General features: G+C 50.6%; 9 protein-coding genes and 1 non-coding gene across 10 annotated transcripts; 3 read left to right on the top strand and 7 right to left on the bottom strand.

Annotated features, from left to right (window-relative positions):
* Positions 1–102: 102 nt before the first annotated feature.
* Asppvi_004782 lies at positions 103–173 on the bottom strand. The gene has a single exon. It is a non-coding gene; the product is annotated as a tRNA-His (tRNA).
* A 167-nt stretch (positions 174–340) lies between these two features.
* Asppvi_004781 (gamma-glutamylcyclotransferase family protein) lies at positions 341–892 on the bottom strand (the record flags this gene model as incomplete). The annotated part of the gene is made up of 1 exon (XM_043300726.1): positions 341–892. The coding sequence occupies one exon, from the start codon at positions 890–892 to the stop codon at positions 341–343; it is 552 nt and encodes a 183-aa protein (XP_043156661.1).
* Positions 893–1,436: 544 nt separating this feature from the next.
* Positions 1,437–2,968, bottom strand: Asppvi_004780 (MmgE/PrpD family protein; the record flags this gene model as incomplete). The annotated part of the gene is made up of 4 exons (XM_043300725.1): positions 1,437–1,569; positions 1,614–2,392; positions 2,452–2,589; positions 2,633–2,968. The coding sequence occupies 4 exons, from the start codon at positions 2,966–2,968 to the stop codon at positions 1,437–1,439; spliced, it is 1,386 nt and encodes a 461-aa protein (XP_043156660.1).
* A 2,652-nt stretch (positions 2,969–5,620) lies between these two features.
* Asppvi_004779 (uncharacterized protein) lies at positions 5,621–7,635 on the top strand (the record flags this gene model as incomplete). Its single annotated transcript, XM_043300724.1, has 8 exons — positions 5,621–5,714; positions 5,756–5,889; positions 6,178–6,645; positions 6,697–6,864; positions 6,926–7,035; positions 7,101–7,208; positions 7,254–7,438; positions 7,493–7,635. 8 exons carry the CDS (start codon positions 5,621–5,623, stop codon positions 7,633–7,635), a joined length of 1,410 nt encoding a protein of 469 aa, XP_043156659.1.
* Positions 7,636–8,462: 827 nt separating this feature from the next.
* Asppvi_004778 (uncharacterized protein) lies at positions 8,463–8,865 on the bottom strand (the record flags this gene model as incomplete). The annotated part of the gene is made up of 2 exons (XM_043300723.1): positions 8,463–8,546; positions 8,632–8,865. The coding sequence occupies 2 exons, from the start codon at positions 8,863–8,865 to the stop codon at positions 8,463–8,465; spliced, it is 318 nt and encodes a 105-aa protein (XP_043156658.1).
* A 1,340-nt stretch (positions 8,866–10,205) lies between these two features.
* Positions 10,206–10,913, top strand: Asppvi_004777 (uncharacterized protein; the record flags this gene model as incomplete). The annotated part of the gene is made up of 3 exons (XM_043300722.1): positions 10,206–10,236; positions 10,462–10,761; positions 10,834–10,913. 3 exons carry the CDS (start codon positions 10,206–10,208, stop codon positions 10,911–10,913), a joined length of 411 nt encoding a protein of 136 aa, XP_043156657.1.
* Positions 10,914–11,139: 226 nt separating this feature from the next.
* Positions 11,140–12,931, bottom strand: Asppvi_004776 (putative flavin containing polyamine oxidase; the record flags this gene model as incomplete). The annotated part of the gene is made up of 5 exons (XM_043300721.1): positions 11,140–12,149; positions 12,195–12,498; positions 12,544–12,681; positions 12,728–12,758; positions 12,810–12,931. 5 exons carry the CDS (start codon positions 12,929–12,931, stop codon positions 11,140–11,142), a joined length of 1,605 nt encoding a protein of 534 aa, XP_043156656.1.
* A 2,247-nt stretch (positions 12,932–15,178) lies between these two features.
* On the top strand, positions 15,179–16,622 carry Asppvi_004775 (uncharacterized protein; the record flags this gene model as incomplete). Its single annotated transcript, XM_043300720.1, has 6 exons — positions 15,179–15,242; positions 15,294–15,378; positions 15,428–15,594; positions 15,641–15,921; positions 15,985–16,359; positions 16,416–16,622. 6 exons carry the CDS (start codon positions 15,179–15,181, stop codon positions 16,620–16,622), a joined length of 1,179 nt encoding a protein of 392 aa, XP_043156655.1.
* Positions 16,623–17,238: 616 nt separating this feature from the next.
* On the bottom strand, positions 17,239–19,393 carry Asppvi_004774 (putative C6 transcription factor; the record flags this gene model as incomplete). Its single annotated transcript, XM_043300719.1, has 7 exons — positions 17,239–17,454; positions 17,495–17,741; positions 17,800–18,138; positions 18,212–18,382; positions 18,431–18,582; positions 18,633–19,214; positions 19,277–19,393. The coding sequence occupies 7 exons, from the start codon at positions 19,391–19,393 to the stop codon at positions 17,239–17,241; spliced, it is 1,824 nt and encodes a 607-aa protein (XP_043156654.1).
* A 682-nt stretch (positions 19,394–20,075) lies between these two features.
* On the bottom strand, positions 20,076–21,987 carry Asppvi_004773 (NCS2 family permease; the record flags this gene model as incomplete). The annotated part of the gene is made up of 4 exons (XM_043300718.1): positions 20,076–20,699; positions 20,756–20,860; positions 20,912–21,832; positions 21,898–21,987. 4 exons carry the CDS (start codon positions 21,985–21,987, stop codon positions 20,076–20,078), a joined length of 1,740 nt encoding a protein of 579 aa, XP_043156653.1.
* Positions 21,988–22,955: the final 968 nt, after the last annotated feature.

Here is a 22,955-nt window from a genome sequence, read left to right as displayed (position 1 = left end):
AACTCCCTGTTCATGCAAAAGAAAAAGAAAATAAACCAGAAAATACGAAGCATGGATGTTGGAATCTTTTAAAGAGAAAAAAAGAAAAAGCAAAAAGAGGATTGGCGCTACCCGGAATCGAACCGGGGCTGACACGGCCACAACGTGGCGTCCTACCCCTAGACCATAGCACCTTTGATGTTAATTCCTCATCAAAAGAACTTATAACGCAGACCCAAACACTTCTACCCTTTGGCGCTTATCAAGTGAGGACCAGCACAGTAGGGCAACTGCTGATACACTGTTTAACTTATTCTATCTTGAACGACTTCTACTGTGATCGCTCTATACACTCCGTACATCACCCCAATTTCCCACCCATCTGCAGAGTCCAAAGTTTGCGGTCGAATCGTTGTTCTAGCAAAGCTTGTGCATCTCCAGCATACATAAATGTCTTTCCGGGCGCCTCTGAAGGCTCCTCGTCATCCGTAAAGAATACCCAGCAGTCTGCAACTCGGTATGCGTTGGTTTCATAATAAGCAAGCTTTTGAGCCTCCTCTTCGCACTGTACCAGATACGCATACCCGGAAATCTCCTGTCCCTGCTCCCCATTGATCAAGGCAGGGTAATCACCCCACTTGGCGAGCGAGTAGCCGATTATTTTCGCTTTCCGAAGTCTGGGTTCCTCCTGCAGATCGATGACCCTCTTCAGGTTTGCAGCCACTGTCAATGTTCCGTAGAAGAAGTAGTACACAGGATATTCTGGTGCGAGTTCGCGGGTGGCTCCATCGAGGTTTGTCAGATAGTCGGGAGGCGCCGACTGCAGCATGACTTGGTAAGGCGATGGTTCGTCTTTCTGGGGCGAAGTGCTTGGTGGATTCAGTGTTTCTTCATTCCAAGATTGCTGTGGCATCTTGTAGACTAAGATTGTGTGTCGCTTAAGCACCTGCTTCATGGAAAAGAAACCTAGCTGAGCAGCGACTGGTTGTTTTATCGTCCGCTCCGCATAGTTGGTTGTAGACTAGCCTCCAGCCTCCTCGAAACATGTGATGTCCACATAAAGCTGCCTCCTTGCCTGCCTGCAGTCATTTGGGACTTACTGTGTTCAACATCTGATGAACCATCTCATCAAATCTGATACAGAGCTTCGGGGACCGCATGTATATGGCCGTTGACATCAAGAATTATGACTACACCTTTGATACGACGCACAAAATCAAAGCTATCCTTCCAGTCTATGTGTTCAGGCAGCATAGGAGAAGAGGCTGGGTCATTATAAGATGGCCCACGAAGATGAGCGCCTTGCTAGCTGACCTTCATAATGTTAATGGGTTTGATGCCGCAACACCTTTCCTTGAAAACCACATACACGGATTATGCACGCCAATCCGCGTGAGTTTCCTGAGAGTTGATGTGTCTACACTTTGACATGGTGAAATACGTTGACGCGGTGGAAACTAGAAAGAAAATCCGTGGAGACTGCTCTGAGACTCCAACTCCCATCCTTTCTGCTGCAGATCGGCAATCTTTGTGGTATCTGTTACTCCTCCGTATGTTGCCAACGCCCGAAATTTCGTTTCGAGTTCAGCTCTACCGAGAATTAGCATTGCTCCGACAAATCTTTGGAGTCATACCTTGTCAATGAATTCTCAGGATCCCCTTTCAGATACTCAACGGACTCGGTGTACTTCCTACCATCCTTGCACACCACGACGACCGTCCCCTGCCACTGCTTGGGAAATTTGGCATCAATCTCCGGGTCCAGCTCCATCGTTACTCGCTGTTGAAACTCTCGCAGCTCGGCGTCCTCCAGCGCTTCCTCCGTGAAGTCCGTGATCATCGCCTGGCCGTTCTTCGCCGCAACTGCAAGAACAAACCCCATGGAGAACTTGCTCTGATGGACCGTCTCGCCTCGACCCGTCAGCCCCAGGACATTGATCGCAGCCTGGTACGTCCTCGCCACCACCGCATCAATCTCATGAAACTTGACCTGATGCTTCGCCATCAGCGCCAGCAAAGCATCCACACTGGGATGCGTATGCCGACATGACGCATGCCACTTGAAACTCGACCCCAGAACGGCGTAATCCAACCCTAAACCCTGACTGATGGCTTCTGGGTCCGTCTCCCCGGGAGCCAGCGCCGCGCCCATACCTTTCGAGCCCTCGAGGATGTCGCGTGGACCGAGCAGGCTGTCGCGCGCGCTGTAGGCAGCAAAGATGCCGTCGAAGCAGGCCTTGCCGGTGTGCACCTGCTTGGAGTGTGTGGCGTCGAGGAGGAATTGCCAGAGTCCCGCTGCCTGTGTGCCTGCTGTCCCAATGGCGGAGAGCGTCTGGCTGACGTCTAGATGTAGGAGCCGAGCGACAGCGGCTGCGACGCCGACGACGCCTCCTGTGGCGGTGGAGTGGAATTTCTGCTCGGTCGTCGTCTTAGCTTGGTCTACAAGCACCCGGGAATTGCCTGCATACATACCTCGTAGTGGCTCTTTCCAAGGTACTCGCCCGTCCGACAGCCGACTTCATAGCCTACTACGCAGGCGGTGATGAACTCTTTGCCGTCGGCGTGGATGTCCTGTGCGACGGCCAGTGCAGCGGGGAATATCACCGTCGCCTAATGATTAGCCTCAAGCGAGTGACGAACTGAATGAACATACAGGATGCATGATGCTCCGGTTATGCAAGTCGTCCTGCTCAACTACGTGTGACGAAGCGCCATTGATCAGGCTAGCAAAGGCAGGAGAAGATGATAATCCCAGCGATCCGTCAATGAGTTCACTTTTCCCAGAGGACGGGCCCATCTGCGTCACGAATCTCACTATAGCGGCGACAGCTGGGTGATGTCGTCCGGCGATCGTGCATCCTAGCCAATCGATGAAGAGCTCCTTGGTGCGCTGGATGACTTCCTCGGGGAGGTCGTGGTATTGGAGGTTGGCTGCCCATTGGGCCAGCTTTTCCGTACGTGTTTCCGGGGAGGGCTTGGATTGTGCCATTTGCTTTTAGTCGAGTTGAAATACTGTATTCTTTAGCAATGCGCATTCTTTCTATACGATCTGAAATAGTATCTAGGCTGCGGGGGTTTGAGCTACCCCTCATCTCCACACTGCTCTGTATAGCCTCGGAGATCCCCCTCCAAGTCGGTTATATGGGTCTTGAGAGTTTCGACGTTCACCAGATCTAGAAGAACATGATATTCTACTTCAGAGAGTGGCCGACCTGTTTGCGCATGGGATCCTGACCTGCACACTGTCCATCTTTCTTTTCAGAAGGACAATTGCACCTGTATTCGACAAACAATTCTCTTTGAACAGTGAGCAAAGTCCAACTGACAAACATCTGCTCCGTTGTCTTGAATGGCATGTATCTTTGCCTGTCTTTGAGACCTAGCCGCTGTTTTGTACAATGCACTGTCTCATATTCCTTATGTTGCGGCAAAGTTGTCTATAATGGAAAGCCAATAGCAAACAAATAGCTACAGAAACATAACCAGCCTCTCTGGTTTAGGCCGTTGTTCTCTAATACTATTTAAGCAGGCTTCCTCCCTGCAGACTTTTCCTTCTTTCCCTAATGCTATAGACTATATATCGTTTCAATTATATTCCCGCATGCCTACCCACTGCTTTTGGACTAAAGTATTCACTCTTCCTGCTTGCTGCATGTGAATCTCAGCAACGAACTCATCAAAGGGCTGCTGCATTCACTTATTCCAAGTAATAGCGTAAGCTATTCACTGTGAATTTTCCTGTCTATTATATGTCAACGGCTCAATTGTACAACTCCAACTTCTCTCCTCTAAATGATCTTTCTCTTGCACTATCACTTCTTCATCGCCGTCATGCCATATGGTTCGGCTGGGGAAATCTTATACAGCTTTCTTTTTGAAAGTCTCTCGCGACCAACGATGCATATTGGCATCCATTTCATCCAACAGGCTTGGGAATATGCTGTGCCGTGGAACTGTAATGTCCTCATTGGAGAGGATAAGCACCGGTAAGTCCTGAGTGTCCCTGTTTAGTTACAAGACTCATAGGCCCCTAGGTTCTATAAACAATGGACAGCGCCAAGTCGGCGACTGGATGTTTGCCGTTCATAAATACGAGAAGAGGACATCCACAGGCCCAAGCCCTGTAACGAAGAGTGCCGAAACGATCTTTGGCAACGATCCATTCGATGCTTTTCTTAGCGGTGCTCTATTCCCGCGCAAGAAACAAAACAAGTCAAAACCTCGTTCCTTCTTCAATACTGGCGCACTTGGCCTATTATATAAAACAAGGATGGGCTTTGGCCCGCCAGCTTTATAAAGGCTGCAGGGTAATGGGGGACAGGATTGATATCTTGCCCCCATGAAATACCAGTTTTCTCTCCGCACTTGACGCACAGCTGTGTTTCTGTCTCTTCCAAAACCATTATTGGCTTTGAAGTCCAAGAAAGCTTTGCTTAAGCCCAAGCCAAAGCACATTGTTCAATTCGTGCAGCAGCTCTATAGCGGACGTAAACCTGGCCAAACAAACATTTCGCCTGGTTAATCCTGTTGAAAGGGGCGTGAGCTGCGAGACAACCATTGTCCCGGCAAACTACCACGCCGAGGGCGCGAAAATGTGTCGAAATCCCGTCATGGTCGAGGAGAAGATAGCCCACAATCTAGATGCTGTGGAGAATCTCGACGATCTGACAATCAACATTTCGCTAGAGCTATATACAGGGACCCGTTCCTGCGACTACATATCAAAGAAGCAGACATCACTGCAACAAATGGAACATAACCGGGGCGGGTCGGGCAAATATACATTGCGACCTGACCATCCTGGTGTTTATCATGGTTTTTTATTTACCAGGGAGACATCGAACGTGTTAGCCAACTAGTTCCTAACTAGTTAAACGGCGTTCGGTATTTCGTTTCTGGGATACTCTTGGAACTACGTTAAGACGTCGAGGTTTGACTCAGAAAGTGCCTTCTAGAGGCGCAGCAGTCGCCTCCAAGGCAGACTGCTCCAGGCAAACCATGTGAAGATTTGATTCCGAGCGGACAAGATGCCATTACTGTGCCCATGAAACCCTGCATTGATTCAGTGGTCTCCATCACCACCATAACCATTATCATCATCTGGTTAGTATATCTTTAGGCGGTTTTCCTCTGAATGAAAGCTAACATATTACAACAGCCGCCTCCTGCTGCAGTTACCATGGTGGCTGTCGCTGTGCTGCCGCCATCCACATTAATGTACATGTCACCATCGCGCTTCTCCTTCGCATAATTTTACGATATCTAGTGCAACATATTATCTGCACTTTTATGTTTGCTGCTTGGGACAACGCCGCCGCTCACCGCACCTGACTGCAGTGTCGTGAAACTCATGGACGTTGAATGACTCCTCGCCGTGGCAAGCGTGTGTGGCCCGCCTCTCCATCTGCTTCCACCGCTCCCCTCAGAAAGTCTGCCCGGATTGAAGTACAGCCGTCGAGTTCAACTCGACAGCCATCAGCTGGGTTGTCTATCCCGACTGGTCGACAAACTCCCTCGGCGAACCCTTCGAACGGCCGTTGAATTCCCAGGGCCAGTCCGCCGCATTCATTCTCCAGTGTCGGGGCCCCATCGCAGACGAACCCTGCCAGTCGTGTGCGAAGAACCCATCCCCATTCCAGTCATGTGCCACCGCACCAATCTAGCAAGAGAATCTTATCAACTGGACAGCGTGGGGGCGCTTGTCAGCTCAAGTCAACTGGACACAGAACCCTATGGTGCGTGGACTACGGTACTTAATGCTGAGAGTAAGAAACAGTCCTCTGGCGTGAAGCCAATGTCCTAGGCGCTGTCTGGGCGTATCGCACCCTCAAAAGGATTATGCTTGATACCCTGGAGAAAGGTTTCCCGTCACAAGCAACTCGCTCGAAAGAATCCCTCATTCACGATGAGGTAAGTGGTTTTCTAACTCAAGTTAGATTTAATTCTAACTGTCTATAGGAAGAATGGAAGACCGCTACGGATCAGCTCCATGAGTATGCAGGATGAACCGCACTTCAGGATCGAATTCTCGAAGCCAAGAGAATAGGGACCGACCAGCTCCTGGCAACGATAGCTACAAGTCAATCTCTCACAGCTGCCAGCACATACCGAAGTGAATCTACAATGATGCAGAAATCAGGGAGGCAATTGATACGTGGCGTAGTGAGCCGAGGCTGATATATGATAATATCATATTAGCTGGCCGAAGTCGATCCGCTGGAGAAGGCCGCCGCTGCCGAAGAAGCGGAAGTCGCTCGCAAGCGCACCAAGGCGCAGGAGCTCCTCAAGGCCATCAAGGATAAAGAGGAGGAGGAGAACAAAGACAAAGATGATGGTTATTGCACTTTCTTCCTTGGTGATCTACAGGCACTAGATAATGGGCTCCAAGGCAACGGTGTGTACCATTTAGTCCGGCTATCACAGTTCCCACTTTCTGACGAAATCCCTTTGGATAGAATGCGCCTCTCAGATACTCGTCGAAGCTCTACCGGCATCCCGGTTCCTGGTGTCGAAGGCGCTTCCCAGGACAGTAATGTGAGGTCACGAAGGCAGAGGGAGCCGAGAATATCCCTCTGCCGAATCCGGTCTTCTCGATTGTCATTTTCTCACGCCCTCCCCTTTTCACATATGCCTCCTCAGTGGGGTAGAGTGTTAATTCAATTCAAGGTACGTTCAGTTATCAGAAGTCTGCTTAGTCGCCTGGCTAATTCGCTTAAGTACTCGCTGGCGGATGAGGACTGGGAAGCAAAAGCTTGCCAGCAGTTCTTCGAGGCGGCCAGTGCACTAATGCGTTGTGGCGCGCCAGAGCTTACCCTGACTGCCTACGTGCAACTCAGGGTTGTGGATGGAGCCAGTGGCTCCGGATCTGTGCAACTTGAATTTGCTGTAAGTGTCTTACTTATATTCTCTCTCGCAGCTGGTTATGCTGACTTGTTATGTCACATAGTTCAGCAAGACTCAACTCCAGGATTGCCTGACAAGCCTTGCACCGGCAATCATGGACGATATCAAGGTGTTTCTTGTATCCCTGTCTGGAGGTTCGACCTTGCAGGTGCAGTACATTATCCGCGTATATTATATCATTCAATATGAACCCCACAGTCAAGCTAATCCTTCTACAGAAGGACTTCGGAGCCCACCCGTTCCAATTCGCCCCTTCCTGTTGAGGAAGCTCCATCTGAGACGCCTAACCCGGACTTGGACATGGACCAGACGTCGCCCAGCTTCAGGTAGGACTTGTGGTTGGTACGACTGTACGCAACTGACATTTTTAGGTCTGCTCCTGGTGCCGCTGCCGCCTGTGCTGCTCCTGTCCCTGGTCAGCGGGGCGGTGCCTTGCTGTCATCCCGCCTCTTCCTGCGCCTGCTGCTCTCCCTCCGGCCCATTATTGCTACCGGTGTCTCCAAGCCCCGCATACCGCGCAACGGGTGTGCTCCCTGCTTACTTGGGCTATTCTCCGGTAGGTGGGAAGTACCATCATACTGTGCTTCGCTCAGTCGAACGGTGTGGCTAGGGCTCGCCACAACTGTTTGCAATACTTGCCCAGCTCCGCGCTCAAACCGATCGATCAACAAGCTCTCAGCGTCGTTCTTCGAGACAGAGGTCTCGCACACGTTTATCAAGACGTCACAGGAGACACCGCAATCACGATTATGATTCAAGTAGTTTCCAGGGATGATGAGGATTCTAATCGCCGGCCATACCGCCGATCAGACACGAACAACAGTGGTAACACCACACGATACGAACAAGATACATCGATTGGGGCATGGCGTCCATTGACATCGGGTTTCTCTTCCCGACATGCCCTTTGCATGGGGAACTGGAGAAGTCATCGGTAAAGATGACAAAACTTTCTACCGCTTTTCAGTGGCTTTCGCTAATCGTCTGACGGTTGCGGAACAACCAAGACCAATCGCCAGGGTTAGCCAGAATCTGGGCACATGCTTCAGAGGAGAGGCACTCGAATAGTTACTCTCGTCTAATGCAACAGCCGGCGTGTGCCAACTGCAAAGTTGGCGGGCTTTCCTGGTCAGAATTGACTTTATTTCAACCACAGTACTGCCATCAGTCGCGGCTTGTTGACCAGGGACGTCGATTTTGATGAGCATGAATGGATGCAACTCGGCATCAAGTGTCACAATCCCCTTCACGAGACTCAGTTCAGAGAAGGAGTCAGATACTTCACAACCACAAGTTATGGCCAGTCCTTCTGTTCCCTGGAATGCCTGGAAATGATACTTCGCCGTAGACTTTGTTAGTCTGGATTGAAAGAATTAGTGAATGGATGCTAATCTCTCAACCTTAGATGTTCTTCAATTCCTCATTGCCAGAATGCCAGGGGAAGCTCTAAGAATAAAACCCCAGCTGTCGTGTCATACAGGAGCTGTTGACACAAGTTCTCATCTCGACGCATCCTGAAATGCCCTACATGCGGCCTGGCAAGTGTTCAAACGCAAACCATACCGCCAGTTTCAGACCGTCTAGCCGCCGCCGCCGGCGGGCAGCGACCCCGTTTCCTGATATTCGTGCATTGGACAATGGTGATGTGGGTAACCGAGATGTTCCTGGACGCCATCGGCGTCAGATACGTGACCATCAGGGCGCAAAGAGGAGGGGCAACGCCATGAGGCGGCGGCCGAGTTGACGAACCCCAAATCCGACTGCCAAATCCTCCTTACGTCGGATCAGTGGTGGGAGCTCGGTCTCAACCTCCAGACCGAATGCAGCGGCGTCATCCTCTTGAAGCCGCCCCTCAACTTGAATACTCTTTTTCAGGCGGTGGGCCGGGTGCACCGGCTTGGGCAGCGCAGCTGCCAAAAGGTCTGGTCGCTGTTCCAAGCTACTGAACCATCTGGTTGCCCAATACTCAGCTGCAAATGCCATCCCTATACCACAAAATAAAGGCAAGCCGGTCAAGAAGTGGACCCTCCAGGCCTTAAAGGGGATTCTGCAGAACTCTACAGCCAATCTTTCTCCTAGCAAAGACGTTGCTGTTTGTGATTGGCACATTCAAAGCCCAGCTACGTGATCTCATATTTGGCAGCTTTAAAGGTGCTGTGCCGCCGTATAGGGCTATAGCAGAGTCCCTGATTTTGTTACTATGGACCAATCTCGCATAGCACAGGCTGTAGGAGAAGCCAAGGTTCCATGGGTACCAAGGAATTCATCAAGCACTCCACTTGATCACCTTGAAGAAGGGCAACAAAAGCCATCCGACACTTACTAGGTCAGTCTCCCAACTTATAAGATCGATATGCACACCAATTCAGACACGCATAGGCAAGTTGCACGTTATATGCTTGAGTTCAAGCGTGCTTCCTTAACCACATATGACGAAAGAATCTTTCTCCGCAAGTGAATGTCAGTAGACACTGAATACTCCAGTACTCGGAAGGATCAACGGGACCCAAACAGGGGAACATACGTCAAATCCGAAATCGATGAACTGAACCGGAGCACCCGGCAGAGAGTGGTGTCCGCTGCGTTGCGTGGAGAGTCCCTGTTAGGGGCTAACACCCACCGTACCCCTACAGTCCAACAACAGCATCCGCAACCAGGTTTGGACCGAAATACAGTCGTGAAAGCATTCGTGGCCACTATCGAGACTTGAGTACGCTTTGCTGACAGCTGAAGTACTCCAGGTCCTCTGCCTGAATTTAATCAGAATCCAGATCGACCAAAAAGACTCAAGCAAGGGACTTGATTATACAAAGCATGTTAAGCATACTCTTCCATGCCAGAATACCCCAAAACAGATATGAAAGGATAGGACTACCTGAGAGTAGTGGCCTACAAGGCACACCTCTCGGCCAGAAGTCGTGTTTCGGCTCCTTGAAGAGAAAATCTCCTGTCGGTAAGTGAAAGTCCTTCTGTGTCTGAACTCTTTGGGAGACTTACTCATCCTGCCAAAGCTACAACACTAAGAGCCGTGCATTGCGAATCAGAGTCATGCCAACAGAGATACATAACTGTATCAGGCATGGCTCATGAAGCAGATGATCGGCTGACTTTTAAATGCCCATAAATCTATTCAAAATTCATAATGAACACTTGGTGCTATGGGAAGCAGGACAAGTGGCGCTGGTCCCAGCTCGCACATACAGACCACAGGGTTTCCATCATGCCATATCCCTCGACCGACTAGCCATCAACTCATACAAGACCCGTCCAAAGACAGACAAGAGGAAATGCCAGATCCGCAGGTAGTGGGCCTCCTAACCAACATGGATATCAACATCAAACCACAGAAAAGCGGTTCTTACTCTTAAGGGAGAAATAAATTGGACTCTCTGGCTGGAGAGTCACAGGTATACCTTTGTAGCCGAAACACAAACCATTGGAAGCTATTACAGCGCCAATATCCCCCTCCTACCCCGCCAGTGTTCAACAACCGGTCATACAACCTAGCTCTGTGATGGGAAGATCATGGATAAATCGCTCATCAAAGAGAACGATATTCCTAAAATTCCTAAAGGGTAGCCCTCATTGTTGGCTGCCATGAGATTGCACTGGATATTGCCAACAATCTCAATACCACTCGAGAGGTTACCCCTGCGGGCCACCTACACGTTACCAACAAGGCGAACGTCAAATTCGCTGGGAGTCTAAGGATCATCACGCTTGCTGCGCGCACCGGTGATCGAACAATCTTTGAACCAATTTACAATCAGATCCATCCACGACTGGCAGCGACATTCCTCCGCCGAGGTCTCTGGCGGCATGAGCGAGCTCAGCTCTGCCGGGATTCAACAGTTGCCCTGGCAGAGCAAATCCTTCAAGGTGGGTGTAATATCGCGGATGGGGTTGCGGACCGTAGTCGTGATACCAGCTGATCCGCCTACGACCAAACAGAAGCTCCCGCTCAGATCGACTTTGACGACTCTGATGATGGAGACCTAAATGTTGTATTGTTGGAGACCGAGCTGCTCTGATGGCGTGTTGCTGCATGACAAGGTGCGAGACGGAAATCACATCCTGTCCGGACAATTAGCCTGTAATATCGCCTGCATCCCTCGACTACTGTTATCCTGAAGACGTATTTGACTCTAAGTATGTCAGTACTCATTGTGGTCGCTAGTGGGCTATTCTTTGAACTGCTAGAGCATCCTGTCTTCAACTGTGTGAAAAGATCAACATGACAAGTTTAGGCTACAGGGACTATTCATTGTAATCGTAGAAACTGTTGGAAATCCAGCCATTGACCGCACTATAATCAGCCAGCGGAGTGATTCCATGCAGCGTCTCATAATGCATACGAGGTCCGCACAGCCTTTCCCTCGTCGAGTTATAGTAGACGCACCGGTCCTGTAAGAGTGCCGCGATCTGTCGTCCGGCATCCAGACCTTCAAAGTAGGCTCCGTGCAGGAACCCAAAGTAGCTGGGTGACGTGTGTTCTCCTGCAAACCACAGCCTGCCAGTGTTGGCGCGGAGATTCTGGTGTTCCTCCAGGCCGGTGCTTGCGGGCCAGTTGGAGTAGCTTCCGTATGACCAGGGCTCGGTACTCCAGCGAGGATACATGAATGCGGTCGGCTCGGGAATGTCCTTGTCCGGGAACATCTTGCGCAGAACTGCCATTACCTCGTCTTTGGTCTCCTCATCTGACTGGCTCTCGACGTGATAGGAGAACTCGTTGGTCACGGTGACGAAGAGGATGTTGGATCCGGGCAGGAAACCAGGTGTCGAGAGTGATTGCCAGATGGGATACCAGCCACGAAGGTTAGGGTCCGCGTACAAGAAATACTGTGTGTTTGAGGGCCAGAAGGTCTCGTTGAATTGAAGGAAGATCTTGGTGTAAGTGCCCATGGTAAACTTTTCAATAGCCGTCTGCTTCCAGTAGGGCAGCTCCGGCGTGAAAGTGACGGCGTCATTTTGTAGCACACCCAAGGAAAATGTGCATAGGGCATATTGGGCTTGAACGCAAGTACCATCGCTGTTGTACACCGTTACGCCTTGGTCGGAATAAGTGATGTTGGTGACTTGCGTGTTCAAACGGAGCCGTGTGTCGTTCGCCTTGAGGAATTGCGATGCCATGCCCTTGATGATGGTGTTGTATCCGCGCTGATCCCATACAAAGTTGTCTTCGTCGCTAAAGCCATTCCAGGTCAGGTTGCTCCCAGCGTAGGCAAATACCTGAGAGCTCACGAGTGGCGAATAAGCTTCCTCGAAGTCTACGACTGTTAATTCCATTCCTGTTGGAGACAGGCCAGACTTACCCCATTTCCACCATTCAACAGCCTGCGCCTCCATGTCGGTCTTTTTGGGCTTCCAGCCAGCCAAAGCGAGACCTGTCCGAGCTGTCTGATCCAGTAGATTCTCCAGTAGAATCGTGCCAGCCGCGGCGTTGGCAATCTCGTCGGCGGCGTCATACTCATCGAAGAGATGCGAGTAGTTGGCATATCCGTTCTCATTGTAAGTGGAGAGGTTGTCATAGTTGGAAAATGTATTCTTGAGGTTGAATTCTTTGGCTAGTGTCCAAATAGGGTTCTGTGGCCCATCCGGGGTCCCAATGCCTTGGATCTGTTCGATGTCAGAGTGGCTCGGCATAAACGAGGAACTACATACCCAGTTGGCACCCAGTTCCACGACATAAGGATTTCCATTTTCGTCCTTGCCAAAATTCGTGTGCCAAGCGCGGCCTCCGATCGTATCACGGTATTCTAGAATGACAAAGTCATGGATCGATGCGTTGGACAAAGTTTGCTGGTACGGTCAGATCTGAATGCATCCAGGCACATGTTCAACATACAGCAGCCTTGATGCCTGCCATTCCGGCTCCTCTGCGAGAATTAGCAAATATGTATATACGAACAGATAAGAGATGCATTTACAAGATTGCAACCGTAGTTTTCTGGCATGTCCCCTCTTGAGCTCGTGGCTGCTGAGCTACGTAAGCTGCGACAGGTTGAACAGCGCAGCCCACGATGGCCGCCAAACCCAATTGAAGATGCATCGTTAAAACAAAGTTGAAGCAAGGTGATGGAGCGCAATGCTTGAAGAAAAGCCTGCGCTGAAATGCGGGCGCATGCGGCCTTTATGCCTGACCTTGGAGCTCCGACTGGAGACTACGATTCAGCTCAGCAGCTACCCCAGCCAACTCCACTTCTGCATTAGCACCAATTGCTCCTTGCATACCTGCAGATAAGGTGCGAGAAACAATGCAGAAGATCGGCAGGTCCATGCAATGCAACGTACTCCACCTGACCTTCTCACGACATGAGGAGTGACGCTATGCGAGATTTGGAAGGTCTATGCGGAAGGCATCGACGAGTTCTGATAAGCATATTAGCACTCGTTTTTGCTGCGAGATAAATCCCCGCATCTTTATCTCTGATGAGAAATTTCCTGTCCTGTGTTATCGTTGTGCGAGATGTGGGAATGTGGGTGGCTGGTCTAATGCAGCTGTTGCTGCAACTGGCAAATAGTTTGCAAGGAGCAGCTGAACAACGCCAGGATACGACGTACCATGACAGAACCCGAGCTGATCGGGTGGACCTCCTCAATCTCGGTTAGAGGGTTCGTTACCATATCAAGAATATCAACGGTCCCTTGCTAAATTAAGCATGAATCCTGACAGTTTTGCTGTTACTTGTTGATGTTTTGGTATGTCTTGTATGCCGCGGCAATTCTGGCTGTGCTTGGTTGTTTGATGCTTCCCCTAATTTCTCTAGTCTCATCGAACGACAATCCTTTGGCGTACGCATTGAGCTCGATAAAAGCCTCTGCAATAGATACAGAACTGCTCACTAGCATATTATTAGCAGTCGTCAAGTATCGTGATTTTTTAAGGAAGTCACTTACTCCCAAACCGTCCCTGCGTCATTTTTCGGCATGCATTCGCTGCTTAGAGATCTCTCAACGCAAATGCTGAACAGAAGCAGTTGCAGATATTGTCTCAAGAATCTCCTGCAGAAACTCTTCGATCTCAGTTTGTTCGAAGCTCTTCTGCGGTGAGTAAAGGAGTTGTGCCGCACGCACAGTTAGAGACTTCGTTGAAGGTCTGAGAAACAATCCGTATAAAGCGGCGAACAGGCTTGCAACATATTTCTAGTGACTAGATATGTGACTCCGTGGGATATGAGAAACTTGAGAACCATTTGTTCTGCAGAAGAGTTTATGTATTGCGATGATCAGAAACAAATGTGCACAGTACACTGATGTGGTCCGTGTTACAGACAGACGTGGATGATACGGAGGTGCAAATCAGAGCTATTGAAACAAGTCTATGAAGGCTTTATATGAGCACCTACTAAGTCAGGTGAGATATAATGGAATAGGTGGCGGGCAAGGCTGGCACGACACTTGCATATTCCTGTCTTGCCCATTCCCATCTAAGGATTTATACCAGCTAAGACAGTCGCCAGAGCGGGGCACGACAAACGAACACATCAGACATACTGGAAGTACAATCATTTTCCAAGTTGCGTCCTCCTCCACCGATGTCGAAACACACTCATCATCATCATCGGTAGATGGAGCGGTTGATGAAGCGCAGCCCTACCCTTCCTAATGACGATCAGTAAAGCTATTGTTCGTCATCATCAGATTTGAGGAAGGATGTCTTTGAAGTTGATAACTATTTTCTCTTCTACTTGACCATGTCTCTTTGTCCTTGACGCCTGATATGCAAGTTGCCTTTCAGCAGCAAAGGACTCCATATCAAATATGTGTTCGTTCCACCAACAATCTCAAACCGACATCACCCTTGATAACAATGCATTATTATGCTTCAGCTGATCCAGCGAGATCCATTCCTTCAACACTGCGTGTCAAGGTACATCTGTCGGGGTCATATGAATGGCAATCAACTGCGATCCGCCCAGGAACTCGCACAATAACTCTCATTGACGAATTCGTTTGCAGTCCTAGGCAGCCTAGGAGACAGCTTATAGCTTCGTTATAAATTATGGGCGTATGTACTTTCCCGCTCATATATGAGTATGACAAGTATCGTCACTAATTCATCGAGCAGGCTACCAGATTTCGTAAGGCTGAGGCCAAGGCTAGAATTGCAAACAAGGCTAAAGCTGCAGCCAGAGGGTGAAGCGAGACGCCCAGGGGGTGAACGGCCGACAGCGTATAGCTGCAGATTTAGTGCTGTCTCAGCCACCACATACAGATATAAGATGAAGGGTCCGACTTTCTCCTTTTCTTATTCTCTCTGCCTCTCATTTAATATAGGGAGAGATGAGACTCAAAAATGGGTGATTTGGATGATTATGTCGATGAGAAAGTGGATACAGCGACTGTTGTTGAAGCAAGTGGTACGTTGTTAACCGCCGGGTCTAATTGTCTTAAATGCTTAGCTTCGATAGACGAAAACACCTGGACCTCGCGACAGTCAAATCTATGGCTGGAGTTAGAAAATTACCAACGGCAACCACCTTCAATAGTTCTATTGTACGTCTTCTCCAGCTCTAGCTAGCATTATCTCACACCGGATGAACAGATACGCCAATTACACCGAGAAAAGCGTCAAACACTCGCCCGTTCTAAAGGACGAGAATCCAGATGTCTTTTTTCCTCCTGACTTCATCCCCGTCATAAAGGCAGACCTGAACGGGACATTCTTCTGCGACTACAACATTGACGATGAAGGACAAGTCACCAAGCATTGTCCGTCCATCCCTCATGCTAAACTCCCTATACTGATCTAGTATAGTATCCTGGACCTGCTTCAAGATCAAACACGTCGTCAAACCAGGCGATTACGTCTGGATCCAAACAGCCGTCTTCGTCCAATGGCACCCGCAAGAAAACCGCCAGCTCGTCTTCTTCCTAAACCTACCGGACATCGTGGCAGAGTATCTCGCGGCGAATCGACCCGCCCCCAGCCAGCGGGACAACCCATATATCTGGCACACGCTGGTCGCGCAAGGCGTAGTCAAAGAATACGACAAGTCGATCTGGTCTCTGCGGGATCTGGTCCGGCCTATTGAGAAGGTACCCCGCCCATCCCAAGCAAAAGGTAATTTCCGAATAGAATGACCAGAGCTAAAAAACTAGGCCCGCAACTTGTCACCCCCGCCGGCCATCAACTTCCCCAACCTCCACGATATTGCCCGTCACATCTTCCACGCAAACGAGACCCTCGAGGTGGCCATCCACACGCTACAGTCTCTGATCGACGAGCAGGAGCGCTTCCGCGCCGAGCATGCAGCCCTGACAGACAAAACCCGCAGGGGCTGGATCCACACCGCGCAACGGGCGCACTACGTCGCGAAACAGCTGCATTCGCTCCTGACGCGGTCGAAATCGCTTAGCGAGCGGCTGCGCAACGAGATCAATCTGGCGTTTAATCTGGTTTCGCAGAAGGATAGTGCGATGATGAGGACGGTGGCCATTGTGAGTATGGTGTATTTGCCGGGGACGTTTATATCGGTATGTTCAATGCAAGCCTCGGTTATGAATTTGAACGAGAATGGCTGAGAATGTAGGGTCTGTTCGGGACGAACTTCTTCAATCTGTCGAGTAATGATGGGGTGCAGTTGTGGATCATGTCCGGGAATTTCTGGCTGTACTGGGTTATCACGCTGCCGCTCACGATGGCGACGGTGCTGGTCTGGGCCTCGTGGCATTTTTTCCCACGCTATTTACCCCGTAGATGGCTCAGGCCGCAAAAGGACGCGGGCTCGGTTGCCTGATGGGCTTATGACTGATGAAGTGATGATAACGATCAACATGTCGATATGGGCTTGTATGTCGGAATGACTCTCTTGTCGATGCCAGATATGATTAGCCATTATGATTAATAGACTTATGATGCGGATTCGCGATGACAAGGCCGATAAAATGTTCTGGCTCCATTTCACTTGGGTAATTCACACTCTCCAAAGAGAGGCACAAATCAGCGCTTGCTAATGTACAGAAAGCTCGGGCGCCAAATGTCCATAGCTTGGTAACTGGTACCATCAGCGTAAAAATTCAGGAGGTCTCTTCGTACATATTGACGCTCAGCCTGGGCCGCCGGCCGAGAGGAGCACAGCACTATAGCAGGAGCCGTGCGTAGGTCAGTAGCTTGCGGACTGACCACATCGTCAGGGAACATCAGAGGTGTTCGAGATCTCATATCGTCAAGATCGTCTGCTGAGAGCACTTCAATCGCTCGCGCCGGCCATGCTTCCGCAGTCAGGCACCTGAGAGCTCAATCCGACAAAAGGAGCACTGGCTATGTGAAAACAAATGTACAAGCTGAGTCGAGGCCAGCGCAGTCTAAATCTATTTTACAAGACTTGACTTGGTTAGTGCAAAGCCGATACATCACAAGTCAGAACCCTCGCCATCCGAGGTTTCGATCGTTTCGGCCGCGGTGAACGGAGACTCGTCTGAAGGCTCATTTTTGGGTCGCTTTTCAAAGTCAGCAAATAACGAATCTGTCTCGGTCGGTAGATGAAGGCCATGGATAATAGCCCCGCGTGCGAATCCTATCCAGAGCAGCTTTGCACGAGCTCCATCGCCGAGACGCAGCTTTCGCGGCTATGCTGAGATTAATAAACGCATCACAATTTTCGGGCACATCCAGGCGTTCGAGTAAGACGAGCAAGGCCATGTTGATCGGCTGGCTGGTGCCTTGTGGCATGCGTTCAACACCMCACGCGGAACGGTGAAGGCGCATCAGCTGAGAGATGCTCCTTGCAGATGACAGGCAGGCCTCCTGGTGGGCCTTTGGCATCATCTGGAAAAGTCGGTGGTCCGAGTGACCATTCCGCTCACTCTCGCATAAGAGTTCGTAGACGGTTATAACGAGCGCGTGCTGGTACATGCTGCAAATAGTCAGCAATCACTCCTCTCGAGCGTACGCGTCGGGGACGAGAAGCCTACTGAAGACATAAGACGTGCGGAACCTCAATAGCGTCTCTTTCCTTCAAGCAGGGCGGTAGATCGCTTTGCCACTCTCGCAGTCGTCGTTGCAATTCGTCGGTCTTTTCCGCCTCTGCCGAGCGGACTTCCCCGTGAAAATGGGGGTAGGTAATATCGTAGGCGATTTCGTTCAAGCTACAAAGGGCTCGGAACGTACAGATCGTATGCGCTTGCAATTTTTCAGACTCGGTTGGATATGGTACCCACAGGTCGGCGTCCGGGTCATGGGTGATCTGCGGGAGGCATAGCTTTCGCGGCGGTTTAATCAAAGGCGCCTTCTTACTCGATACAGCATGAGTCCTAGGTCCAGGGACTGGTCAGTCGTCCCTGGTTCTAGCCGTCCGGCACTGGTAAAAGACATGGCATTGCGTACATCGCGATGTTGAACAAACCCCAGATTGTTACATTGGCCGCTCGGACCAGGTCAAGAGCCTCACCGTCGGCATTCTTGGGAGCTGTGATGCTCGGAAATAGTTCCTGAACGGCGTACGCAAGCTGGCTCTGATGAATCCAGCCATGCCGATCTTTCCTGGTCATGGAAGCGCTGGAATATTTCAGCAGAGGCCAGCTCTAGCAAGCGAGTGAAACATACCATATCCATAAAACTCCCAGCCCTTGGGCAGTCGCAAGGGTGATTCTGCCTTCTTCCTTGTCTAGCAATCGTTTGGCCTCGTTGTAGAAGCGGGCACCCTGGGCGGCCGCGTCTCTCGAAGAAGCACCTGACTCCAAACAATCCGCGTATGCCTGTCACCAGTCACCAGCGAGTCCAAAGATGTCGAACCGGGACTACCTACACACGCATCGGCCAGGATGGCATTCACCAAAAATGACGAACAAAATTTCGAGTCCAATGAGCCTGACTGCATGTCCCGCAGAAACAACGCCCGATCGATCCAGTTGTAGAAAGGATGAACCCAAGTAAACCACAGCGAAATTAAATGTGATACATGGTCGTCATCCTCGGTGACGGTCGTCCACGGCGCCGCCGGCACGCGAAACAAGGGCTCCACGGGAGCCCTCTGCGCATCGAGAATACGACGCCGCGACCGCGACCCCATCTGCTCAAACCGTTGTATCTCATTGCACACTTCGATCAGCTCCGGTGTCTGCTCCAGCTCGGACTTCAGCTGCGTGTCTATGTAGAGTTGGATTTCGGCGAGGGAGGCGTTGCTGCGGATGAGGTTGAGGAGCTGGATGGTGCGCCGGGTGCCGCTCTCGCGGAGGGTGCTGACGAGCTGAACCAGGAGATCCTCTTTCTCTTCGAGCTGGTTGACCTTGCGCTTTAGAGCGCCGCGGCGGCGTTTATCGGCGCTGGCGTCGAAGGTACATTCGACGTTGTTCTTGATACAGTTGGTGCATGGGGAGGTTCCTGAGCACTGAACTCGGGGTCAATGATAGCGCTTTTCAGAGTCATGGAGCAGCTGACAGCTTCACACACCTTGAGCTTGCGTGTTTTACAGGCCGAGCACGCTGTGCCGACATTTTTCCGCTTTTGCTGAGCTTCATTTGTACCAGAGCCACCAGGCGGGGCTGGAGACGGTTTGGACTCGGCCATGGTGGGGTATCTCTGTGGACTCAGGCCATTCCGGATATTTGGAATCAATGAAGAGCCAATAATTGAGAGAAGCTGAGAAAGGTCATGTAGAACAAGGGGAGGGCAATCGGCTTTAAAGCTAACATGACGGAAGGGGCCAGAAGTGAAGGGGAACTCGATGCGCTGAACCCCGAACCAGACCTGTAAGAAACCTCAAATGCCGTGACAGAGCTGGTATTAATTACGCCATTCCCGGACTGCTTCGAGTTAACCGTCCCATCTTATTGGCGGATGAGGCTGTTCTTGCTTCTCTGCAGTATTGTATTGTAATAATCTACTGAATATTTCTTCTGGCATGAATCATGGGAAAGTGATATATAGTGGTATTCCTTTGTTACTTGGTAGTAAATTATTACCTTGTGGTTCTGTGATATTCAACTCCAATATATCTGTCTCACTTGACGGGATCTTGTGGAAGAAGCCAGGCCGCTCTGGTCTAGACCTTCGTACCGTAAGTAGCAAGGTTATCATATCAGGATATTGGAATCTCAAGATGAAATGGATTCTCTCTATATCGCAAGTAAATCATGATTGCTTATTCTTTTTTATGAACTAAGATGGCATCCGAGTTATCTGCTTGAGAAACAACTACCTAGATGCGTCGTGTGAAATACTACATTATGCTATTCTATACCAAGACTATTCAAAGGCTTTTGTTCCCAACATCCACTCCACTCTTCTCTCCCTCCGGCCGGTCATGCGAAGAGACGGATCCATCAGGCATGACCCCCATATTTACCGATTCCTCCTCATCCTCGTGCCAAAAGTCCTTCTTGCCCCGAGCGGCCCGTCGCACCCAGGGAGGGAAAAATCCTCCCGGAACCTTATACGACCATGGGTCCGACTCGTCCTTGTTCGGAGGCACCACGCGACCGACGGAGCCCTTCTCAAGGAGCCAGGCTGTGGCATTGATGAGGACGTAACTCAGGATACCGGCAATCAGCCCATAGGCAATGGAGTAGGTGAAGGGCATGATGGCGATGGTCAGGAAGGCGGGAATGGCGTCGCCGTAGTAGCGCCAGTTGATCTCAGCGGCTGCCTTGCACATCAGGGCGCCGACAATCACCAGCGTGCAGCCGGTAGCCCAGGGAGGGATGGAGGCGAAGATCGGGGCGAAAAAGACGGCGATAAAGAAGCAGAAACCGGTCACACAGGAGGTAAGACCCGTCTTTCCGCCCTCAGAGATACCGGCACCACTTTCGACAAATGCCGTCACAGGGGGTGAGCCAAAGAGAGAACCGATAGAGATACTGATTGCATCGACCATCTGGGGGATCATCGTCAGATTGATTGGAAAACACACTGAAGGAGAGAAAAACATACATAAGCAAGGGCACTACCCTCGAAATCCTGAGTGCGCTCATCGATGGTTCCCGCAAACCGAGCCATAGAGTACAGAGTACCGGTGGTGTCAAGAATATCAACGTACTACACGCTGGTCAGTCAAAGATGGCGCGGAACTCAAGAATACGGGCTTACCAGGAACGTGATAAAGGCCAATCCAAACTGCCCACCATGGCCTGAGAGACTCCAGTCCTGAGCAACCAGGGTATGCTGGATGGGATGGAAGGTCACCACCTGCTTGAAGAAATCAAACATGCTGTCACCCAGCTCCGTATGAGGGAAGTAGGTGACCGACGTGGGCCGCGGCCAGGAAATGATAGAAACCAGCAAGATACCAATGATCACAGCACCCTTGATCCGATACAGCATCAGCAGCGCTGTGAACACACCACCGCAAAATATGCCCACCCACATGGTCGGGTTACGCATCTTAGCATAGCTGGGACACATGCCAGTCGTAGGATCACGCAGAGAAGAGATGCAGCCGGCCAATTCCAACGGAGTTTCGGTAGATCCCGTTACCAAGCCAATACCTGCGCTGTAGCTCAATCCGATGAGGGTGAGGTACAGACCGATACCCGTGCCCGTGGCGAGCTTGATCGAGGCTGGCAATGCACGCGCCAACCATTGTCGGATACCGAGCAGAGTCAAGCCCAAGAAGACGAAACCCTCGACAAAGACGGCGGTGAGAGCAAGTCTATACGGGATCATGCCGGAGCCGTGGTAACCCACGACAGTGTACGCGAAATAGGCATTGAGACCCATACCGGGGGCCAGGGCGACAGGCAAGTTAGAGAAGAGACCCATGCAAAAAGTAGACAATGCGGCTATGGCAGCCGTGGCAGTGACAAGGTCGCGCTTGATTTCCTGGACACACATCAGGTATTCGGTGTTGCTGTTACAGAGATCGGCCTGGCTTTCGGGAGGGCACACACAGGTACCGCCCGATTCGGAGGTGATGTTGGAATTGACACTGATGATGTAGGCCATAGCGAAAAAGGTAGCGAGTCCGGCGCGAATTTCAGTGAAGAAGTAGCTGCCTTTGCGTTCTTTCGGCTGTCTCATCGGTAAGCTTTTCTTCTGAGCTCTCCCTCCGCAAGTAGAGGCAGAAGTATACTGACATGTCCTGAATTCTCCAGGCGAAACCATCGCCCAACAGGGCTTTGAGCCACCCGGAGGTTGATTCTGTCGACCGCCTGAGTGATCCCCATGATGCGACAAAAAATAACAAGGGAAAAGAAGGGAGAAAGAGGCACCAGCCTGATGCCAGACAGACAGAAAGTCACGGAGGGAAAAACCCGCGCACAGTTTGGAGACGCGATGCGACTTTTATTTCGGATCCCTCCATGACATGCATGACCAACCACGCGACCGATAAGAAATCGGGTAAAAAAATGGAGAAAAAATTTCTCGAACGGAAGAATCTGATTCGATCAATGGCTTATCTCTTGAGGTCGACAGCTTGGCGGTCCTTGGCAATCCGCGGTTCTGTCCAGTGTGAGGCCTCTGTTCTGTGTGGTAATTGCCGATCGGGACGTTGTTTCAGCGGGTCGAATCAGAATGCCCAAAGGACATTGGTCGACGGATACCTCGGGGTTCTCGATGGAGTTGATGGCGAAAAATATCTGGAAATTGAAGGGTTCCAGTCTGCGTCTGTAGCTTCTATGACTGCAGAATAACGCCACAAGGGAGCTTGGTGAATGGTTAAGGTATCTAGCGGATATCACCGAGGGAATTGCGCAAGGTCTCGTGCTTGGCTGACGTCCAAGTGATGGAAAGTAGATAACTAGTACGCTGAGACTTAGCGTTGTTCTCGTATCGCTCCGATCTCCTATCTCGAGATTGCTGGGGTTTTCAACAGTTGATAAGGATTCGCTCTGACAGCTCACTGTATCCCGTATTATTTATTTATTATCGACTCACAGTGGAGAGCAAGAGGTCAAGGGCCCTTAGATAGACAAGCTGTTACTTATGTGGCATACTCCGTAGTACTCAGGAATAGCGTCTCCAGCTGAGGCATTGATGTTTGTCTTGTTTGTTCTGTTTACACACGTGATCTTGCTTGTTACTGTATCTATCTACTCCGTGGATGCTGGCGTCTTCGTCCACCTCTTTGTATCAGGCATAGTGGCGCTAGCGGCGCGTAGTTAGCTAACTAATGCAGCAACTCTCTCGACAG

Source organism: Aspergillus pseudoviridinutans, assembly GCF_018340605.1.
Source record: "Aspergillus pseudoviridinutans IFM 55266 DNA, scaffold_3, whole genome shotgun sequence".
Taxonomy (NCBI): Eukaryota; Fungi; Ascomycota; class Eurotiomycetes; order Eurotiales; family Aspergillaceae; genus Aspergillus; species Aspergillus pseudoviridinutans.
Note: the sequence above shows the minus strand (reverse complement) of the source record. Positions and strands in the feature narration are given on the sequence as shown.